The sequence below is a fragment of the Cynocephalus volans genome, chromosome 1 (assembly GCF_027409185.1).
Source record: "Cynocephalus volans isolate mCynVol1 chromosome 1, mCynVol1.pri, whole genome shotgun sequence".
NCBI classification, from domain to species: Eukaryota; Metazoa; Chordata; class Mammalia; order Dermoptera; family Cynocephalidae; genus Cynocephalus; species Cynocephalus volans.
Genome location: NC_084460.1, coordinates 97590319 through 97613505, shown reverse-complemented (window position 1 = coordinate 97613505; position 23187 = coordinate 97590319). Strand labels below are relative to the sequence as shown.

The window sequence follows — 23187 nt, the reverse complement described above, 5'->3', positions numbered from 1 at the left end:
TGGAGGCATAACACTACCTGACTTTAAGCTATACTACAAAGCTATAATAACCAAAACAGTATGGTACTGGCATAAAAACAGACACACTGACCAATGGAATAGAATAGAGAATCCAGAAATCAACCCACACACTTACTGCCATCTGATCTTTGACAAAGGCACCAAGCCTATTCACTGGGGAAGGGACTGCCTCTTCAGCAAGTGGTGCTGGGATAACTGGATATCGATATGCAGGAGAATGAAACTAGATCCATACCTCTCACCGTATACTAAAATCAACTCAAAATGGATTAAGGATTTAAATATACACCCTGAGACAATAAAACTTCTTAAAGAAAACATAGGAGAAACACTTCAGGAAATAGGACTGGGCACAGACTTCATGAATACGACCCCAAAAGCACGGGCAACCAAAGGAAAAATAAACAAATGGGATTATATCAAACTAAAAAGCTTCTGCACAGCAAAAGAAACAATTAAAAGAGTTAAAAGACAACCAACAGAGTGGGAGAAAATATTTGCAAAATATACATCTGACAAAGGATTAATATCCAGAATATATAAGGAACTCAAACAACTTTACAAGAAGAAAACAAGCAACCCAATTAAAAAATGGACAAAAGAGCTAAGTAGGCATTTCTCTAAGGAAGATATACAAATGGCCAACAGACATATGAAAAAATGCTCAACATCACTCAGCATCCGGGAAATGCAAATCAAAACCACATTGAGATACCATCTAACCCCAGTTAGGATGGCTAAAATCCAAAAGACTATGAACGATAAATGCTGGCGAGGCTGCGGAGAAAAAGGAACTCTCAAACATTGTTGGTGGGACTGCAAAATGGTGCAGCCTCTATGGAAAATGGTATGGAGGTTCCTTAAACAATTGCAAATAGATCTACCATACGACCCAGCCATCCCACTGTTGGGAATATACCCAGAGGAATGGAAATCATCAAGTCGAAGGTATACCTGTTCCCCAATGTTCATCGCAGCACTCTTTACAATAGCCAAGAGTTGGAACCAGCCCAAATGCCCATCATCAGATGAGTGGATACGGAAAATGTGGTACATCTACACAATGGAATACTACTCAGCTATAAAAACGAATGAAATACTGCCATTTGCAACAACATGGATGGACCTTGAGAGAATTATATTAAGTGAAACAAGTCAGGCACAGAAAGAGAAATACCACATGTTCTCACTTATTGGAGGGAGCTAAAAATTAATATATAAATTCACACACACACATACACACACACACACACACACACAAACCGGGGGGGGGGAAGAAGATATAACAACCACAATTATTTGAAGTTGATACAACAAGCAAACAGAAAGGACATTGTTCGGGGGGAGGGGGGGAGGGAGAAGGGAGGGAGGTTTTGGTGATGGGGAGCAATAATCAGCTACAATGTATATCGACAAAATAAAATTTAAAAATAAATAAATAAATAAATAAAAATAAAAGGTACAGAGGAGGAAATAAATAAATAAATAAATAAATAAATAAATAAATAAATAAATATTAAAAAAAAAAGTAAGTGACAATATTTTTCAACTACTAGAAGAAAAGAACTATCAACCCAGAGTTCTATACCCAGTAAAAATATCTCTCAAGAATAAAGAGGAAATCAAGACATTCTCATATGAAGGAAAACTAAGAGAATTTGTCACCAGCAAACTGCCCTAAAGGAATGGAAAAAGAAAGTTCCCTAAATAGAAAGGAAACAATAAAATAAAGACCTTGAAATATCAAAAAGGCTAAAAGAACACAGTAAGTAAACATGAATAAAAATAATAGACTTTCCTTCTCCTCTTTATTATGCTTGATGGTCGAAGCAAAAATAATAATATTGTATTTTGTGGTTCCAAATGTATATAAAGGAAATATTTAAGATAATGAATTATGAATGGGGGAGAGTGAAGAGACTTTAAAGAAAGTAATGATTCTACACTTCAGTCAAATATAAAATTAAGGTGACAGTAGACTCTAATAAGTTATATAGATATATATAAAATGTAACACCTAGAAAAACTACTAAAAAAGCTACACAAAAATATACACCAAAAAGACTCTAGATAAATCAAAATGGAATTCTAAAAAATGTTTAAGTACCTTCAGGAAGGTAAAGGGAAAAACAGAATCAAAACCAAAGAAAATGAAATATAAAATGGCAGACTGAGCTCTAACATAATGTAACATTAAATACACTGATTAAAAGACAAAGACTGGAAAAATGGATTTAAAAATGTAACCAACTGTATGCTGTCTACCAACTCACTTCAAATATAGTGAGATAGGTAGGTTAAAAGTCAAAGGATACAGAAAAATATATCATGTAAACATAGTAAAATAGAACAGTAGTGGCTATATTAATACCATACAAAGTAAACTTCAGAGCAAAGAAAATTACCAAAGATAGAGAGGAACATTCTATAATGATAAAAGGATCAATCACCAAAAAGATACAGCAATCCTAAATGTGTATGCACAACAAGGCTGCAAGACATAGGAAGGAAAAGCTGATAACACTAAAAGGAAAAATAGACATGTCCACAATTATAACTGGAGATTTCAACTTCCCTCTTCCAGTTAGTTGATAGAAGAAAAAAAAAAAATCAACAAGGATATAGAACTCAACAATACCATCAACAAACAGGATCTAACCAACATTTATAAAACAATCCACCCACCAACAGCAAAATACATATTTTTTTCAAGTGTCCATGAAACACATATCAAAATAAACCATATCCTGGATCATAAACAAATCTTAACAAATTTTTAAAAACTAAAATCATAAAGAATGTGTGTTCTCTAACTGCAATGGAATCAAACTAGTAGTCAATAACAGAAAAATGACACAAAAATCTCCAAATACTTAGATAGTACATGGATGAAAAAAGATGTCTCAAGGAAAATTTTTAAAAATACATGTAACTGAATGAAAATAAAAATACAACATATCAAAATTTGCAGGACACAGCTAAGACAGCACTGAGAGAGAAATTTATAGCACGAAATGCATATGTTATAAAAAGGAAAAATTTCCAATCAATGATTGAAGCCTCACCTCTAAAGCCTAGAAAAAGACCAAAATAAACACAAAACAAGCAGAAAGAAGAAAATGATAAAGATAAGACTAGAAATCAATGAAATTGATTTTCTCTGTTTTTCTGTTTTCAATGCTACAAAGAGCTGGTTCTTTGAACAGATCACTAGAATTTAAAAACATCTTGCAAAATTAAGAAAAAAAAAAAAAGGAGAACACAGAAATCATCAGTATCAGAAAAGAAAGGGATATTACTAAAGATGCTGCAGACATTCAAAGGATAATAAGGGAATATATTAGTCCATTTCTATTGCTTGTAACAAAATACCTTAAACTGGGTAATTTATAAGAAAAAAAAATTTATTACTTACAGTTTCAGAGGCTGAAGTCCAATGTCTGGGAAACATATCTGATGAAGGCCTTGTTGGTGGTGACAGTGATGCACAGGTCTCACATGGCAGAATGGTGGAACAGGGAGAAAGGTAACCCCCTCACCGGCCCTCTTTTTAAAGCCCTAAGAACCATGCCCATGACCACCATTAAACCATTAATTTATTAATCCATTTACTAGGGCATGGTCCTCACAATCTAATCACCTCTTCAAGGCCCCTCCTTTCATTTATCATAATAGGATTTTCCACCCTCTTAACACTGTCACAGTAGGGGCCAAATTTCTAATAGCTGTAACTTTAGGGGACACAGTTTAAACTTCATCGAGTTTGGGGAGGCATTCAATCTACTGCAGGGAATATGCTGAACAATTCCACATATATAAATTTGACAACTTAGATGAAATGTATCAATTATTTGAAAAATACAAACTACCACAACTCATCCAAAATTAAATAATTTGAATAGCCCTATAACTATTCATATTTATAATCTCCAAAAAAGGAAATCTCCAAGCCTAGCTGGTTTCACTGGGTAATTCTACCACACATTTAAGTAAGATTTAAGATGAGTTCTACACAATTTCTTTCAGAGAGTACAAGAGGAGGAAACACTTCCCAATTCATGTTATGAAGCTAATATTATCCTGATGACAAATTAGACAAAAACAATGCCAAAAAAAACCCAACTACAAACCAGTATCTCTCATGAATATAGATGCAAAAATCCTTAAATTATTAGCAAATAGAATCCAGCAATATGTAAAAAGAATTATATATCATAGTCAAGTGGGGTTTATTTTATAGATGCAAAGATGCATCAGTATTTGAAAGTCAGTGTAAGAAGGCTACATTTAAACAGGCTGCAGAAGAAAAATCACATAATTTTGCCAATTGGTGCAGAAAAAGTATTTGAAAAATTTAACACTTGTTCATGATATAAATGCTCAGAAACTAGGAATAGAGGGGAACCTCCTCAAATTGTTAAAGAACACCTACAAAAACTACTACCATTACACTTAATAGTGAAAGAATGAATGCTTTCCCTCTAAGATCAGGAACAAGGCAAGAATGTCAGTTCTCATCACTCTATTCAACAGAGTGCTGGAAATTCTAGCCACTGCAGTAAGGCAAGAAAAGGAAATAAAAGGCAGGTAGAAGAGTAAGTAAGAAATAAAACCACCTCCATTCATAGGTGACATAATTGTCTACATAAAAAACCTCAAAGGGGGTCTGGCCAGTTACCTCAGTTGGTTACAGCCTAGCCTCATAACACCAAAGTCACAGATTCAGATCCCCATACTGGCCAGCCACCAGGAAAAAAAAAAAAAAATCCTGAGGGATGTTTAAAAAAAAGTCTTAAGATAAGTGAGTTCAGCAAGGCTGCAAGATACAAGATAAATCTACAAAACTCAATTGTATTTCTATACAGTAGCAGTGATCAGGGGCACTCAAATTTAAGATACAGTACTGCGATATTGTGAAACATATATTTGGTTTTTGTCCCTGTCTCCTGCCATACAACTCTTAAAATCCTTAGAATCTCCAAAGAATTGTCTTTTTCTATGCTAATGAGTTGCCTGATGGTTGGCAGCCCCTACGTAGCTTCAAGATGGGGGCTGGTCACTGTAAAGAGCAAGACAGGATTAGAAGGCTTAAGATTTTCAGCCCACCCCCACCCTACAGGGAGGAGAGAGAGGCTGAATGTTAAGTGGATCACCAATGGCCAATGATTTACCCAATCATGCCTATGTAATGAAACCTCCATAAAAACTTACAAGGACAAGGTTCAGAGAGTTTTTGGATAGCTGAACATGTGGAGGTTCCTGAATGGCAGCATGCCCCTTCCCTCATACCTTGCCCTCTGCACCTCTTCATGTGTATCCTTTATAATATCCTTTATAATAGATGGGTAAATATACATAATGGGTTTCCCTGAATTCTGTGAGCTGCTCTAGCAAATTAATCAAACTCAACTTAAAGCCAATTGGTCAGAAGTTCCAGAGGCCTGGACTTGTGACTGGTGTCTGGAGTCAGGGCAGTCTTGTGGGAATGAGCCCTCAACTTATTGGATCTGACACTATTTCCAGCTAGATAATGTCAAAATGGAATTGAATTAGTGGATACTTAACTGGTGTCCACTGCAGAATTGCTTGCTTGCTTACTGGTGGGGGAAAAACCCCACATATTTGGTCACAGAAGTCTCCTATGTTGATTGTTGTTAAGAGAATGTATGAACATCAATATCTTAAAACTGATTTAACATAATTCCTTTTAGAATTCCAGCAAGATTTTTTATACATACAGGCAAGATTATTCTAAAATTTATATGGAAATGCAAAGGAAACAGACTAGCTAAAAGACTAGAAAAAAATGAAGTGGGAGGAATCAGTCTACCCAATTTAAAGACTTTTTATATAGCTACAGTAATCAAGACTTTGTGGTATTGGTACAGGGATAGACACATAGCTCAACAAACCCAGAAATAAACCCACATAAATATGCTCAACTTATTACTTTTATAGAAGTGAAAAAGCAACTTAATAGGGGAAAGATATCCTTTTCAACAAATGGTGCTGGAGCATTTTGACATCCATAGGCAAAAAAAGAAAAAAAAATACCTCAACTTAACTCTCACACTTTATACAAAATTAACTCAAAATGGGTCACATACTTAAATGTAAAATGTAAAGCTATAAAACTTTTAGGGAAAAAAAAAACAGGAAATCTTTCAGATCTTGGTCTATGCAAAGAGTTGTTAAATTTGACACCAAAAGCACAATCCATAAAAGTCTACTTGGTAAGTTAGACTTTGTCAAAATTAAAAACTTTATCTGTGAAACACTCTGTTAAAAAGGATGAAAAGATAAGGTCAGAGTGAGAGAAAATATATGCAAACCAAATATCCAACCAAGGACTAATATATAGATTATCTGGAGAACTCTTAAAAGTCAACAGTAAAAAAAAAGTCAATTTAATTTGAAAATAGGCAAAAGATATGAACAGAATTTTTACCAAAGTGAGTGGCAAGCAAACACATTAAAAGATGTTCAACATCATTAGCCATTAGGGAAAAGTAAATTAAACCTACAATGAAATTTCGCCACATGCCTATCAAAATGGCTAAAATAAAAAATAATGGCAACACTAAATGCTGGTAAGGGTGCAGAGAAATTGGATCACTCATACACTGCTAATGAAAATATAAAATGGTACAGCTAGTGTGGAAAACAATGTGGCAGTTTCTTTAAAAAAAAAAAAAAAAAAACTGAATACACAACTACTCATATAACCTAGTAATTGTACACCTGGGCATTATCCCAGAGAGATGTCAACTTATGTTCACACAAAAACCTGTATACAAATGTTTATAGCAACTTAATTGATAATAGCCCAGAACTGGAAATAATCTAGATATCCTTCCAAGGATGAATGGGTAAACAAACTGTGGCACATCCACACCATGGAATACTACTCAGTAGTAAAAAGAGGCTGTTACTGCAACAACCTGAATCATACTGTATGATTCCATTTAGGAAACCTTCTTACAATGACCAAATTACAGAAAGGAGAAGTGGTTAGTAATTACCAGGGGTTAAGGAAGGGATGGGGCCGGGGGGAAATGGGATGGCTATAAAAAGGCAACATGAGAGATCTTTGTGGTGATGGAACTGTTCTGTATCTTGACTATCTCAATGTTAATATCCTGGCTGTGGTATTCTATAGTTTTGTGAGATGTTACCACTAAGGGAAACTGGATAAAAAGTACACAGGTTCTTCCTGTATCACTTCCTACTGATGCATGTGAATCTATAATCACCTCAAAATAAACATTTAATTTAATATTATGTATGAGAATACTTCAAAAAGTTTGTGGAAAAATAGAATTAAAGGATAATATGAATCCTTCCATGAACTTTTTGAAGACCCCTCATATTTAAACCTTTAGATAAATTATGCCATTAAATGTTGAAAAATGAATTTTTCAAAAGCCATGGTACATGGTGCCTTTAGTTCATTCAGGCTGCTATAACAAAATACCATAGACGGGGTGCCTCATAAGCAACAGATATTAATTTCTCCCTGTTCTGGAGACTAAGTCTAAGTTCAAGGCAACAGCAGATTCGGTATCTGGTGAGAGCCTGTTTTCTGGTTCATAGATGGCAACTTCTAGGTGTGTCTTCCCATGGTGGAAGCAGCAAACAAGCTCCCTTGGGCCTCCTTTAATAAGATCACTAATCCCTCTCATAAGGACTCCAACCTCCTGACCTAATCACCTCCCAAAAGCCCGCCGCCTATGAATACTGTCACCTTGGGAGTTAGGATTTTAACATATGAGTTTTGGGGTTACATAGACGTGCATATCATAGCACATGGACAAAGTGATAGTAAAATTTTATAATAGTTCTTTAATTCTACACTAAACATAATAAAAAGTGGGCATTTTCAAGTAAGAGTTAGTAATACAGTTTTACATGGAGTTTTTTGCACATTTTGTAACATTTGAAGGAGAGGTACCTCAGATTTTTCATGTTGTACTTTTATGACTAAAATAACTGAATCAAATTTGCTAAATGAAAAAGAAGAAATACAAGAATACTTGCCAAACGCTAAAGGAAACTGATATATTATGAATAGTAGAAACAACTTCGTTTCAGAAACTAAGTTTATTTTAGAAATTAATTTCAAGCCTGTTTGAAAACAATTGTAATTCTAATAAGAATTAACATTCAAACCATTTTGGATGATAAATATTTAAAAGCATTTGATCTGGAAATTAAACTGGAACAGAGCAAAGAAACTAATGTTATCAAATCCACTGTGGTGGGGTAAAATGTCTGTTTTGCTGAGAGGATTTTGATTCAAATTGCTAATCACTGAGAACACATTCTCATTCTGTAACCAACACTACAGTCATATGAACCAGATATTTATTCCTGAAGAGTTTGATTCTCATTTCCTCAACGTTCTTCTAAAAAAAAAAAAAAAAAAAAATTTTAAGCTTTATTTTTTAAAAAATAATCCTTTGAGCACCCAGTTCCTGAGGCATGTACATGTATAAGCAAACTCATATAAACATACAGATTCTAATCCTCTCTCCTTGATCCAGACTACATGAAATTTAACAGGGAGCCTCACATTCAAACCCAGCATCTTCCTTCTCAGTATAATTTAGCTGTTCATTCATGTTTGAGATCAACTTCTTCTCACTGCCATTATTGGCAAGAGACTACTTGGTTCCCAAGGTATACAGTAAGCCTGTGCAGGGGCCACCAACCAATTAGGGAACATTAATCAGTAGGAAAAGTGAATTTTCGAAAGCATCAAAGTCATGTTCGAGGGGAAAATTGGAACTTAATTGAGCTTCCTTTCACTTTATGGCTTTGTAGTTATATTCATTTGCAAGGGCCGCATAGTACCACAAACTGAGTAGCTTAAACAACACAAACTTATTGTTTTGTAATTCTGGAGACCAGGAGACCACAGGTTGATTCTTTCTGACAGCTGTGAGAAAGAATCTGTCCCATGCCTCTCCCCTAGTTTCTGGTGGTTTGCTGGCAATCTTTACCATCCCTTGGCTTGTAGGAGCATCTCCGCAATCTCAGCCTTTATCTTCATGTAGTGGTCTCCCTGTGTGTCTGCCTGACTCCAAATTTCCCTTTTATAAGGACACCAGTCATTTTGGATTAGGGTACATCCTAATGACCTCATTTTAACTTGATTACCTATATAAAGACTCCATCTCCAGATAAGGTCAATTTCTAAGGTACTGGGGGTTAACACTTTAACGTATGAATTGCGGGGGGGTTGCACAATTCAACCCATTACAGTAGTGTTTGAATGTAAATTAAAAGGCCCTGAGATTTCCTTACTCCTTGATGTGACTATGACCACAAGCCATACCAAAGGTCAGAACTTGCACTCCTACTGAGACCTTCAGTTTCCCTTAATCATCAGATATCCCAAAATTCTCTGCAAGCTCATTTGGTCTGATGTCCGTATCACTGTAATGTCAAGTCAGCATTAGCATGTACATACACAAGATAATTTTGCAAATGGGAAAACTAGACCCAGAATGACCAAGTAGCCTCTCTGATACAGTTAAGCAAATAGATTCTGTACCAAAAAGATGGTCTAATAAAGCCTCTGCTCCAAAAACTGGCTCATTTCCTTCCTTACATGCTTACATATTTCTTTATGTTTTATTTTCCTAAGGGCTTTAAAGAAATTTCTGTCATTTGCAATCTGTTCTTCTTAGTTATATGAATCTATTTTCTCTTCAACCAGCATTTTTCTTTCCTTGACTTAAAAAAAGAAAATAAAGAACCAGCTTTACTAAAAACATGTTGCAGCTCTCCTACACCTCAGTAAGTACAGAAGCTAAAATTGACTTACTTTACTGCATATCATGTCATTCGTCTAATGGCATAATCTAAGGGAATAACCTCTAGTTTGAAAATGCGAGTGCTCATCTTTAGAACTGGACTACTTAGATCTGATGTGAGTACAAGTCATGGAATTTTATGTCTGGGTATGTCCTTGGAAATTATCCATGCCGACCCTCTCAATAGCAAATGTTGGTGAAAACTGAAGCTCAGTAAGGCCAAGTGACTTCCCTGGGGTCACAGAGTAGGGTTATAAGCCAAGTCAAGAGCAGAAATCAACAATCCTGCTGACTCCTCATCCAGTGTCCTTTCTACCTCTGGCTGTTTCAAGAATGGTGATGACACCTTGTTATTACCTCACCTTTACAATCTCAAAGCTAAACAATGGTAATAGAATGGTAGCATATGAAAGCAGACCTTATTTCATTTATAAAAGAAAAGAAGACCTTCTGACATGCTTCATACCAAGCATCACTTTGAGTATGGAAAAACACATTGCTTTCTAAATCTCTTCAACTCTTTTGTCAGAGAGTAGGATTATTGGTGGTCTACCCAATCCTAGGTCCTGGGAATAGTGGACAACATGGACCTAGCTCCTGCCTTATGGAGCTTAAAGTCCAGATGGGAAATAGATATTATATACATCATTATTAACAATTAAGTAAAAAAGTTACTATATCCACAGAGATAAATGGCCTGCTATGGGAATATGTTACCGAGAACCCAACCTGACCCTGGTTCTGAAGGAGGACTTCCCTTAGGCATTGATGTTTACTTAAAATCCAGAGGATACGTAAGGATTCTGACAGATGTGTTCCATCAGAGGGTATAGCATTAGGAAGATTTAGGGTGCAAAGAACAATTCACAGCTGTTTGCACAGATAACTGAGAGACGTACCTCACAGCTAAAGCAGATGGAATGATGTTAGAGCAAGAGACGCAAGTGAAACCAGATGAGTCAGATCTGTATCGGCCATGTTAAGGGTTTAGGAATCTATTTAAAGTATTTTAAGCAAGAGAAAGATGTGATCAGATTTATAGTTTTGTAAGGATCATTTCAGCAACATTGTAAGATGGATTGAAAGGACAGGATGTAGACAGACCAGTTGGGAGGTGAACACATGGACCAGATGCAACGTGCACAGGTCATGTGCTCTAGACCTCAGAACTTAATTTATCAATAGACTTTATTCCCATGACACAGCCTTTTTTAATGAAAGGCAACCCACTGCTCTTAATATACACACTTTTTTTAAAAAGGCAGCCACCTAATTGATATTTAAAAATAATTATTTTTCTGTCTCATTGAAGGAAGCTTTTTTGTCGCATTAGGATTGTAATGTTAAATTGTATTTGAGCTAATTGCAAACATTCTGCTTGCAAAGAGCTTTGATTTAAATGATACATTATGAGTGCAAATAATCCAAGTGAGTCATCAAGTCAACTGTTGACGTTATGGTAAAGTATCATCCATTATTATTTGTACTGATTGTGTTCTATGTTAATTTTTTTCTTACTTGATGCAAATTAGTATGTATGTATGTATAGAATACATAGCATTGACTTTATGGCAGGATCCAAAAATATTCTGTCAAATTACTTTGATGATTTCTGCAGTGATCAGACCTCACAAGGACAATGTGCTTTTGGAGAAATTTACCTAAAGTAGTTTTTTAAAAGGTCCTCAAAAAGAATTGTTTTCACATAAATGAGTTATCTTGTTCTCTTAAAGAAACCAGTGGACAGCGTACTTCACCCGGTGTGATTTAAGACCTCAGCATAGCATGTGGATGAGCGCTATCATTTATTATTCTCTTTTTGACAATCTGAATTACCTTTTGGATGTTATTCTGAATGATAAATCAAATGATTTACAAGTGGAACTCAAAATTAGAAAATTGAAGTTATAAGTGCTTTTATCTTAAGTAGATGATACATTCATGTACCTTGAATAGTAAGTGCTCTAGCTCTGAGCTAACTTTATGACAGTGGATTCTTCAGTGAGTAATATTAGGCTAATACAATATGCAGGTCCTAAGAGTCAGGGTTAAGTATGAATTGTTGTATCTACTGACTTTCATGAGAGTCCAATTCAGCACATATGTAAACTTTTACTCTATAGTTCTTTCTGACAAATAGTGTAATACATTCAACCAACTGCCACTGAATGATTAAGTTTCCTTTAGAAAAAGCCTAATAGTTTTTTTTCAAGAATTACTGGTTTTTGTATCATTATTTTACCTTATTCCCTGGAATATGGCATTGTTTAAGAAAATATGTTTTTTCAAAATATTCTTTTGATTTAAAGGAGAAATAGTTCTTGCCAAGACAATGTAGAATATTCATTTTTCTCCAATGTTGGCTAGGGGCACACAAATGCTAGAAGCTTTGGCTTTGAGAGTAGTGGGTTTGTTTGTTTTCACTCTTATTTTTGATGAAAGGAAAGGGTTTGCCATGGATTAATTTTTCTTTTGAAATCCCTGGTTTTACTGACCGTTAACAGCATGGTGACCATAATTTCATTTCTATTCCCAGTACTTAGGCCCCCGTGATAAAGCAAACTCCTGCATGTCTGCTTTGTGTTCATAAAATAGGGAAACCTGAAATGGAAACAGAAGGAGGCTTTCATGTTTAATCATTTCTGTCTCTGCCAGTTGTGTTCCAACACGGATGTGTATGTGCCATTTAATCTTAAGTACCTCACATTTTCATAAGTATACAAAACCCAGGAAATCAACAACAAATCTTACTGTATCTGTTTGTTTCTTCTAGATTGGACGAATTGAAGATTTTTTATACCAATTAGAGGACAGTTTCTTAAAAACTAAAAAACTGAGAACTGCTCGAAGGCAAAAAACAAAAATGAAGCGGCTCCAAGCTGTGCAGCAAAGCTAGTCACTAGAGAGCAGGCACCACCACCAAGACTTCCCAGAGAAACAGGCAAGGGCCCTGACACCCAGCCCTGACTGTGACAGCCAAATAGCAAAGGCCTGTCACTAATGGAATGAGGTGGTACTCCTCTTGGCTTATCTTTCGCAAAGACATTCTATACTTCATTAATCTTGACTGGCAGCAATAAATGTTCTCAGCAAGTCTGACTTGACTCTTGTTCAAATTTGTCTTGTTTAGGTAAATAGCTTATAAAACAACCACGGCTGTCTCTTTCACCTCCCTTGTTCTTTCATAATTGACTAAGCTATACCAGGTCTACCCAAGTATGCTTATAATACACATCCATAATCAGGTGTATTCAGTAAGAATTATTCAAATGCCATATGCAGAATGGACAAATAATATAGATATAAATTTAAAATTATAAAACTGATAATATACTTTCTCAAATAATATCGCTATATGTGGTGTGGCTGATAATATCAGTTAAATTTTCTCATTACAATCTCTATTCTTTCATCTGAATTCTTTATATTGTCTTTTTCCTGCTCTTTAAGCAACACAACACAACAGAAATGCACATATTTGACAAGGTAGTGAGTCAGTAGCCATCACTCAAGACCTCACTGACACCAACAAGGGGATTTGAGAATAGGGTGAGAAGGAGGAACCCAGATACAGAGTAAAATAGACTGGAAAATATAATTTTAAAAATAAATAGGATTTCATAGTACATTAATAAAAGTTCGAATGTAATCACCAAAGAGTTATTTTTAAATGAAAAATAAATGAACCCAACCAAAATTCCCGAATGTAGGTAATAGTGTAAATGCTTTATGACAGTCTATTCAATATTTAACCTAACAATATATTAAAATTTTGTATAATGTTAAAGCTGGAGGCATCATACTACTGAATTTCAAAATATACTACAAAGCTATAGTAATCAAAACAGCATGATACTGCCATAAAAATAGACACATCGACAAATGGAGTAGGTTAGAGAATCCAGAAATAAACCCCAACATTTATATCAATTTATTTTTGACAAAGTTGCCAAGAACACACAGTGGGAAAAGGGCAGTCTCTTCAAAAAATGGTGTTGGGAAAACTGAATATCCACATGCAGAAGAATGGAAATGGTTTCTTATCTCACCCTGTATACAATAATCAACTCAAACTGGATTAAAGACTTAAATATAAGACCTGAGATGTGGAACAACTCTAAAAAAACAAAGGGGACAAGTTCCATGACATTGTTTTGGACTGTGGTTTTTTGGATAAGACCCCAAAGCACATACAACAAAAACAAAAACTGTTCTAAAAAATTGAAACCAAGGCCATTCTCCCAAACTCATTCTATGAGGCTAGCATCACACTGATACCAAAATCAGACAAAGACACAAGAAAACTACAGGCCAATATCCTTGATGAACATAGATGCAAAAATTCTCAATGAAATATTAGCAAACAATTCAACAGCACATCAAAAAGATTATACACCATGATCAAGTGGGATTCATCCCAGGGATGCAAGGATGTTTCAACATGCAAATCAATAAATAAGACACATCACATCAACAAAATGACAAAAGCCATGTGATCATCTCAATACATGCAGAAAAAAGCATATGACAAAATTCAACATCCCTTCATGATAAAGACTCTCAACAAGAAGTATAAAAGGAAAGTATCTCAACACGATAAAAGCCACATATGACAAACCCACAGCTAACATCATCCTGAATGAGAAAAGCTGAAAGCTTTTCCTTTAAGAAAAGGAACAAGACAAAGATGCCTACTTTCATGACTCCTGTTTAACATAGTACTGGTATTACTAGCCAGATCAATCAGGCAAGAGAACGAGAAAGAAGGAAAGAAAGAGAGAGAGAAAGAGCATCCAAATTGGAAAAGATGAAGCCAAATTATCCCTATTTGCAGATGACATGATCTTATATACAGAAAAACCTAAAGACTCCACCAAAAAACTCATAGCTGATAAACAAATTCAGTAAAGTTGCAGGATACAAAAGCAGTAGCGTTTCTATATACCAATAACAAATTAGCAGAAAAAGAAATCAGGAAAGCAAGCACATTTCCAATAACTACCAAAAAATGAAATACCTAGGAATAAATTTAACCACAGAGGTAAAAGATCTCTACAGTGAAAACTACAAAACACTGCTGAATGAAATTAAAGAGGACACAAAAAGACATTCCACCTTCATGGACTGGAAGAATTAATGTTGTTAAAATGCCCATACTACCCAAAACAATCTGCAGATTCAATGCAATCCCATCAATATACCAATGACATTGTTCACAGAAACAGTAAAAACAATCCTAACATTCATATGGAACAACAAAAGACCCTGAACAGCTAAACTAATCCGGAGCAAAAAGTAAAGCAGGAAGCATTACACTACCTGACTTCAAAATATGCTACAAAGCTATAATGACAAACAGGATTGCATCAAACTGAAAGGATTCTGCACAGCAAAGGAAACAATGAACAGAGTGAAGGGACCACCCACAGATTGGGAGAAAGTATTTGCAAATCGTACACCAGATAAAGGGCTTATATACAAAATATACAAGAAACTCAAACTACTCAATAACAAGAAAACAACCCTATTTAAAAATGGGCAAAGGCCTGCATAGATATTTCTCAAGAGAAGACATACAAATGGCCAAAAGATATATGAAAAATCCTCAACATCTCTAATCATCAGAGAAATGCAAATTAAACTAAAAGGAGATACCACCTCACACCCATTAGACTGGTTATTATCAAAAAGACAAAATATATAAAATGTTGGCAAGGATGTGAAAAAAGGGAACCCTGTGTGCTGTTGGTGGGAATGGAAACTAGTGCAGCCACTTTGGAAAACAGTATGGAGGTTCCTCAGAAAACTAAAAATAGAATTACTATGTGATCCAGCAATCCCACTTCTGGGTATACATCCAAAGACATTGAAATCAGTACGTTGAAAAGATGTCTGTACCACCATGTTCATTGCAGCATTATTCCCAATAGCCCAGATATGGAAACAACTAACATGTCTGTCAATGGACAAATGGATTTTTAAACTGGTATATACACACAATGGAATGCTAGTCAGCCTTTGAAAAAAGCAGGAAATTATGTCATTTGTGACACAGGTATGAACCTAAATATAGGGCAGTGTGCTAAGTGAAATAAGCCAGGTACAGAGTGACAAATACCATGGGAATGGAAAGACTTTGGTCAAAAGGCACAAATTTGCAGTTAGGAGGAATAAGTTCTGGTGATCTATTGTACAGCATGGTGACTGTAGTTAATAATAATGTATATTTCAAAACAGCTATTTTAAATGGAGGATTTTAAATGTACTCACCACAAAGAAATGACAAATATTTGAGGTAATGGATATCTTAATTAGCCTGATTTGATCATTCCACAATGCATACATGTAACAAAACATATTGTGCCCTATAAATATATACAATTGATGTATGTCAATTAAAAATAAAACACAACTTTTAAAAAATGTGTAATGTTAAAGAAAAAAGTAAGATAAAATTATAAACTTTGGAGAGTTTGGTGCTGATAATACCAAGGTCAAGGGTTCAGATCTCCATACTGGCCAGCCACCAAAAAAAAAAAAAAATTATATATAGCATAATTATAACTAGGTTATAAAATATATTCATATAAAAGATTAGAAGAAAACACAAAAAAGATATTAGGAATGGTTGCCTTATTGCGAGTACTTATGAGCAATTTTATTATCTTTTCCTTAATATTATGTAATATGTTCCTTGATAAGAGGAAATAATCTTTTAAAAATATTTTTATTGTTTAGTATCACTCTGCAGAGAGAGAACTAATTCAGATAAGCTTCTCTTTCCCTGTTCATAAGAAAAATCATATATATTCTGATACTTACATCACAGGTAATGGTTATTACGTAGACAGAGGCCAAAGGAAGCATTTTATTTACAGAATTCTTTGAGGCGTAAAAATTTTTATGACTACCTCCACCAAGCATCCCTGGCACAGGCAGTCCAGAAGGTCACTAAGTAGCTGTTACACAGAGCACCAATTATGTTGTTTTACCTGTGTTTACAAATAACAACAATACCATCTGTAGTCGTCTCTTCTCTCTCTTGCTTGTGCTCCTCATAACTTTCTCCTCTGATTATTTTGTTCTTTTCCTGTACTCCCAGGATATAATCTCATGAAATGTGAGATGATCAAGACCAACATCCCTTAAATCAAACTATTGAAAATTGAGAGACCACTGGCAGAGCAAAGCTTTGATTTACAGTGACTTGATTCATTGACATGTTGTGACAGTCTAAGTTCAATCAGATATTTCACAAGTTGCCTGATCCACTCAGCAGTTCCCTGGGCTCATGAACATGAATACAAAGGACTATTGTACAGCCTTGGCAGGCAGCAGGTTGTCAAGATAGAATGTAAGGACACCTGGGGGCAGGCACTTATTTTTGACAAGCCATTAAAGAGAAGGAAAATCAGAAAACAGACCCAATGAGCATCCCAGAAGTTATAATGTAGGCATATTCTGATTGTATGTTAATGAAAAGAAGCCAGAAACAGACGTAGGAGATAATCAGAGCTCAAAATGATTCTGCATGTAAATTGTATAATAAATGGATGGGAACTTGAATTTAATATTGGATATGCATTTTTGTTGTGATCTATCGATCCAAGGCAATGTGCAGAATTAATATGCATTAATGATCAAGAATTTAACTTCTTTTTAAATAAGTGTTTGGGGAAGTAAAGGCAAATATTCGGTAAGAAGTGGGAGGACTGAACCCTGATATTGATAGCAAGTCAGCTCTTTCTCTAAGACTTTACAACAGGTTTACAGATATGAATAGTTGTTTCAGGTCCTGCTTCCTTAAAGCCAGAGGGGGAAATGGTGAAGCACAGCTGTTAAATATCAAGTCCTGAGAACAGTACCTCTCACAGGTACCACTCAATTCAAATTAGCTGACAATGATGGTAATCATCATCAGAAAAGCAAAATGGGCTTAGATTTTGAAGACCTGAGTTCAAGACCTAGCTCTGCTGTAAAGAGGGATACTTATTCTTTCCCTACCTGATAAGGTACAGAGCAAATGAGATGAAAATAGGAAGCGATTTCCTTAAACACTGAAGCAATAATACCTTACCTTTATTGACAACTCATTGTAAACCAGGCATTTTCCTACCTAGTCCTCATCAAAAAGCTGAGACAGGAATGTTACCCCCTTTATACAAACCAGAGGACCGGGAGGTGAAATAGCTTCCTTACAGTTGGAAACTAGCAAAGCTGAAATTCAAACCCAGAAAGCTTTACTCCAGAGTAGGGGCTCGATATACCACCTTTCCGTGTTTTATTATAATATTACTGTTTTTAGGACCTAGTGGGTCCCAAGTAACATTAGCATTATTAACATGCCTGGGATTGCCCCAAAATGACTCTGGGAGCTCACTCTGTTCTAATATGATAGCCACTAGTCACAGGGGACAAATGAGCCCCTGAAATGGGGCTAGTGCAACCAAAAAAACTGAATTTTTTTAAATTAAACTTTATTTTTTAACTTTTTAAGGTTAACTTTAAATTTAAAAATTCATATTCCATTCAGTTATTGGAAAACTTTGAAGTATATTTGGAACATGTTGGGTATGAAAATCGATTTTTCAACTAAGTTCTATGAAATCTAACAAAAAAGGATTATATTTTGCATTGATAAATATGCTAATTATGCCGATTTGATCATCGCATATTGTGTACAAACACCAATAGTCAACTCTGTACCCCACAAATATATATAATCAATTGTTTCAATAAAAATAAATAAATAAATGCAGATCAACTATTTCCAGTGAAAACTTAGCATCCAAACTGAAAATGTGCTAAAATGTGCTGCAAGTGCAAAAATACACACCTCATTTCAAAGACTTAGAACCAAAAAAGAATGTAAAATATCTCAATAACCATTTTTATATTGAATATATGTTGATAATATAGATAGTTATTCAAAGAAAATATATTATTAAAACGAATTTCACCTGTTTCTTTTTACATTTTTACCATGGTTACTAAAATATTTAAAATTACATATGTGGCTTGAAGTATATTTCTTTTATTGAACAGCACTGGACTGGACAATAAGTCAGCTGGAACTGGATGCTATCCCCTTCTCCTGGCAGGAGGGGCTGAATATGAACTCAGCCTTCCTTCCTTGGTTATAAGTTCCCATGGACCCCAAGATCCCCAGGGGCAGAGCAATTGACTTTCCCAGACAACTGGCCATAAAAAAAAAAGTCCTGTAGTCCATTGGTATCTATCCCCTTAGACACTTGTCCTGTAAGATGAGAGATCAACCAAGAGGCAGGTCCCGCTCCTGGAATGTGCACCCGTAGTTGTCCAGCATACCACCCTGCACCTAGAACCCTTTCTGTGGACATGATGAACCTTGCTTTGTTTCCCCCAGAACTGTAGGATTTGTCTTGGCTCAAGACAGATGGTGACCACAAAAGGACACACCTTACATACTAGGATTTCCTGGGAATACTTGGACTGAATAATCCTAGGAAGACTTAACTTCCTACTCGTACAAAGGTAGATACTCAAAGAGCACTGAGATTGTGATCTTGTTAACGTGACGTGTGTGTACCTACCACAGGAGAAGCCAAAGACGTACTGGCTACATGTAAGCAGTGTTAATCCCCTCAGTCACATTATCTCATAAAAACATAAGTCGTAGCAAAGCAAAGTTCCTGTACTAACACAATACAGCCTTCAACTAGAATAAGCATGATACTATTCATGTACTCCCGAGACGGGGGAATCCCTGTCCACTAGCGTATGTGACAGAGAGTTACCTATTGATGAGAAAATCCACTTCCATATAATGCCAATTAAATGAGAGCATCAAACTATATGCCAGTACAGAGAATAGACTTTAGGACAGTAATGTGAGATAATATAAAAAGCATAGGCTTTCTCATTATGTCATCCAGATGTTAGTCACCTAATTTGTAAAATGATAACAGGCCTCATAGAGTATTGAAAGCCTTAAATTGATCATGTATTTTAATTGCCTAGACAGTGTGTGACACATAGTGGAGACTCTTTAAATATTACAGTCCCTGTTCTGAAAGAGTGAGCACTATAGTAGAAGGGGCAGACCAGCAAAGGACTGTCCTGAGGCAACTCTGACAGTGCTAACTGTGCCCCTCTGCAGTGTCAGGAAGGAGAGGCCACTGGCACCACACAGGTGTGCGGATGCAGGACAACCAGAAGGTGGATGTCAGGGGTAAGATGGAGCAAGAATGTGACACCGAAGATGTAAGAAATGGACAAAAAATAGGAATTGAAAATAAAATTGCTTTCAGCCTGTTTTCTTGTCATTTACCTTTCTCATAAATGTTTAGCACAGAAAAAACAATTATGTGAGGTATTTAATGAGGTTTGTTCCAACTAATCCTAATTTTAAACTAAGCAGGTTTGTCTTTTACCAGAATTCTAGATCTTTTAAAAATAGAAACATGTCTTCTCCCTTATACTTTACAACAAGGCAATCTTTTTCTTTTTTCTCTTTTCTCTCAAAATCTCAAATTTGTCCACCCCACCCCCTGGATTCCCTCTGTCGTTGCTTTAGTTCAAGCTTTTTAGCATTTCCTATGAGTTCCTATTATTCCTGATGGGACTTGTCTCAGTCAGATGGAGCTGCTATGACAAATTATCATAGACTGGGTGGTTTAAACAGCAAACATTTATTTCTTACAGTTCTGGAAACTGGGAAGTCCAAGATTAAGGTATGGGGAGATCTGGAGCCTGGTGAGGACCCACTTCCTGGCTTGTCGATGGACACTTTCTTGCTGTATCCTCAGTTGGCAGAGATGAAAGAGAGGAAGCAAGCTCTCTTGTGTCTCCTCTTAGTAGGGCACTAATTCCATCAGGAGTGCTCCACCCTCGTGAACTCATCACCTCCTAAAAGCCCCCTCTCCTAATACCATCCCACTGAAGGTCAGGGTTTCGACGTATGAATTTGGGCGTATTGCATTCGTGCAGTCCAGAACAGGCCTCATTCTCCCTCATTTCTCCCCAACCCAGTCTCTCTCTTACATGCTGTGACCAGCACAGTCTTTCAGAATCTCACAAGTGTCAGTCTCTGCACTGCTTTGCCATCATCAGCAGCTCTTCATTTCTGCAAGATAGGCCAGACCACTAGGAAGGTACTGGGACATGAAAACCCAGTGCTGCCTCATTTCCTGCCCCATCTCTTGAGTAGCCATACTCTGGAGCACCTCATAATTCAATGATAGTGGGTATCACACCCTGACGATCTCTACACCCTTTCTCTTCTTCTCTACTAGGTCTTCAAAGCCTCAGTCCAAAATGTCACTTATTCTTTAAAACCTTCATCCACTCACCTCCCCTTTCCCAGGCACCCAGGGAGACTTTATTATACTTTCCCAATATTCATTTAACACTTCGTTCATACCACCAGCATAACTCTAGCGGTATCATATCTTATAAAAATAACTTGTGTACACATTATTTTTCTCCATTGTAGTGTGGACTTTTAGAGGGCAGGGATTTTTTTTTTTTTTAAATCCCCAAGGCTCCCATACAGTTTCTAAGATAGAGTGAATTCTCCATGAATATGTATAGAAAAGAAGAAAAGTGGGGAGGAGGAAATAGAAAGAGTAGGAGGATGTTTAGCAATTGAGTTTAGAATCTAACACAATCGGTTTTTAGCCTAGTTCCTAGAAATGAAGGTGCTGCACTGTCATCAAGGACAACTCACATTGTTTCTCTGAATATCAGTCACTCCATCTGCAAAATAGAAATAATAATATCAGATCTTACCTCGCTGGGACTGTTATAAGAGTAATTTAATTAAAGAGTGGCTGTAAAATTCTAATTTTGAATTGAGTCCAAGGCCATTCTATTTTTAAAAAATGTATTTTTCATAAAAAGAAAATTGGAAATTTTCTCTACAATTTTTATGAAAAAATATTCTCTTTTGTTGAATACTGATAAAAGATAAAACATGCCACAGTTCCAATTTTTGCCCCCTTTATTAATGAATTAAGCCACATCAAAATGCAATAAAAGGGCATGAGAGGGTCCTAAGAATCATTCAAATTTTTATCAGTCATTTTCCCTCCATAAAATGAGCATTTCTATTAAAACAACATTACATAAAAAAGGAATTTTAATGTATGGAGATTTTTTTAAAATCATGAGACCACCTGGTGAAAGGCAGGTTTAATACCATTTTTCCTTCTGTAGAAATTCAAAATGAAAGAAATTAGACATAAATAAAATTAGAAAATGCAAACCCAAAACAACCACTCAATAAAGTGTGCTCCCCAAATGTGGAAGTGTCAGGACATCCAGCTCTAACATGCTAGCTGTTAAGAGCGGTGGACTCCTGGTGAGCAACGACCATGGGAAATGAGACTGTCTTCACTAACAGAAAGACCACGTGAGTTATGCAGGACGGCACAACCACCAGTGAGGGAGCAGCGTGTGACTAGAGAACAGGAATTCCTACATCACAGCACAGCTGAAAACATGAATTACCTGCCAACAAGGTAGATGCCATGAGAAAGAGTAGGCAAAAAGTACAACACGGCAGAAAGGATGGTTACTCCGGAGGGAAGGGGGCTCCTCAAAGATGTATTGGGTAAATTTGGATCAATAGCCAAGCTTTGAGGTCATTTTCCAAATATGACTATGATGATGAATAGAAAGCATTCGAATTAGAGAATTGTTGAGATAATAAAAGTAAAACATCATGTATTGTAAATATTTGGGGGACACAAATATTCATCTAATCATCACTGAAGAATTTCAATTTGAAAAAGAAAGTTTTTTAATGTGTGTGAGAACAAAAGATCCAACAAACAGAAGTCTTCCAGATTATACACTGTGCACCTTGAAGTGTGTGCTACCTCTGTTGTTTCCTCAGACACATCTCAGACAGTAACTTTTCTTACACCCAAAGTTTCCCAAGTGTACTAGGACAAGAACTGGGCCTTCTGAAGAACCATGAAGTTAAGAGTCACTGTTCAGTCTTTTACAGGCAGGAAAAACCTAGCTCTGACTCAAAGTATCTGATGTACTTAAGAAGTTTACAAGGCCACAAATCACTATTACTGGTATCGCCCACTTGGCTTCTCCAGCTCACTGCCAGATATTAAGACTGACAACATCTTATATTTGAAAAGTTGGTCGTAGTTCCCAAAGCACCTTCATATGCATTAGCTCCTTTAATCTTCAACAAAGCCCTGTGCAGTGGAAAGGGCAGTTATTTTCCTAATGAGAAGAAAAAAGCTCAGAGAAGGAAGGTCATACTCCTAGAAAGAGGCACACTGAAGATAAAACTCCAGGTCTTCAGGGTCCAAACCTACCGCATCTCCGCCTTCCATTTTGAGTTGCA

General features: G+C 36.0%; 1 protein-coding gene across 1 annotated transcript in view; it reads left to right on the top strand.

Moving 5' to 3' along the window:
• SPATA16 (spermatogenesis associated 16) overlaps positions 1 to 12735 on the top strand; it is a 241553-nt gene extending 228818 nt beyond the window's left edge. The window contains exon 10 of the mRNA XM_063078367.1: positions 12613 to 12735. Within this exon, the coding sequence (XP_062934437.1) occupies positions 12613 to 12735 (123 nt within the window). The remainder of the gene's footprint in view (positions 1 to 12612) is intronic.
• Positions 12736 to 23187: the final 10452 nt, after the last annotated feature.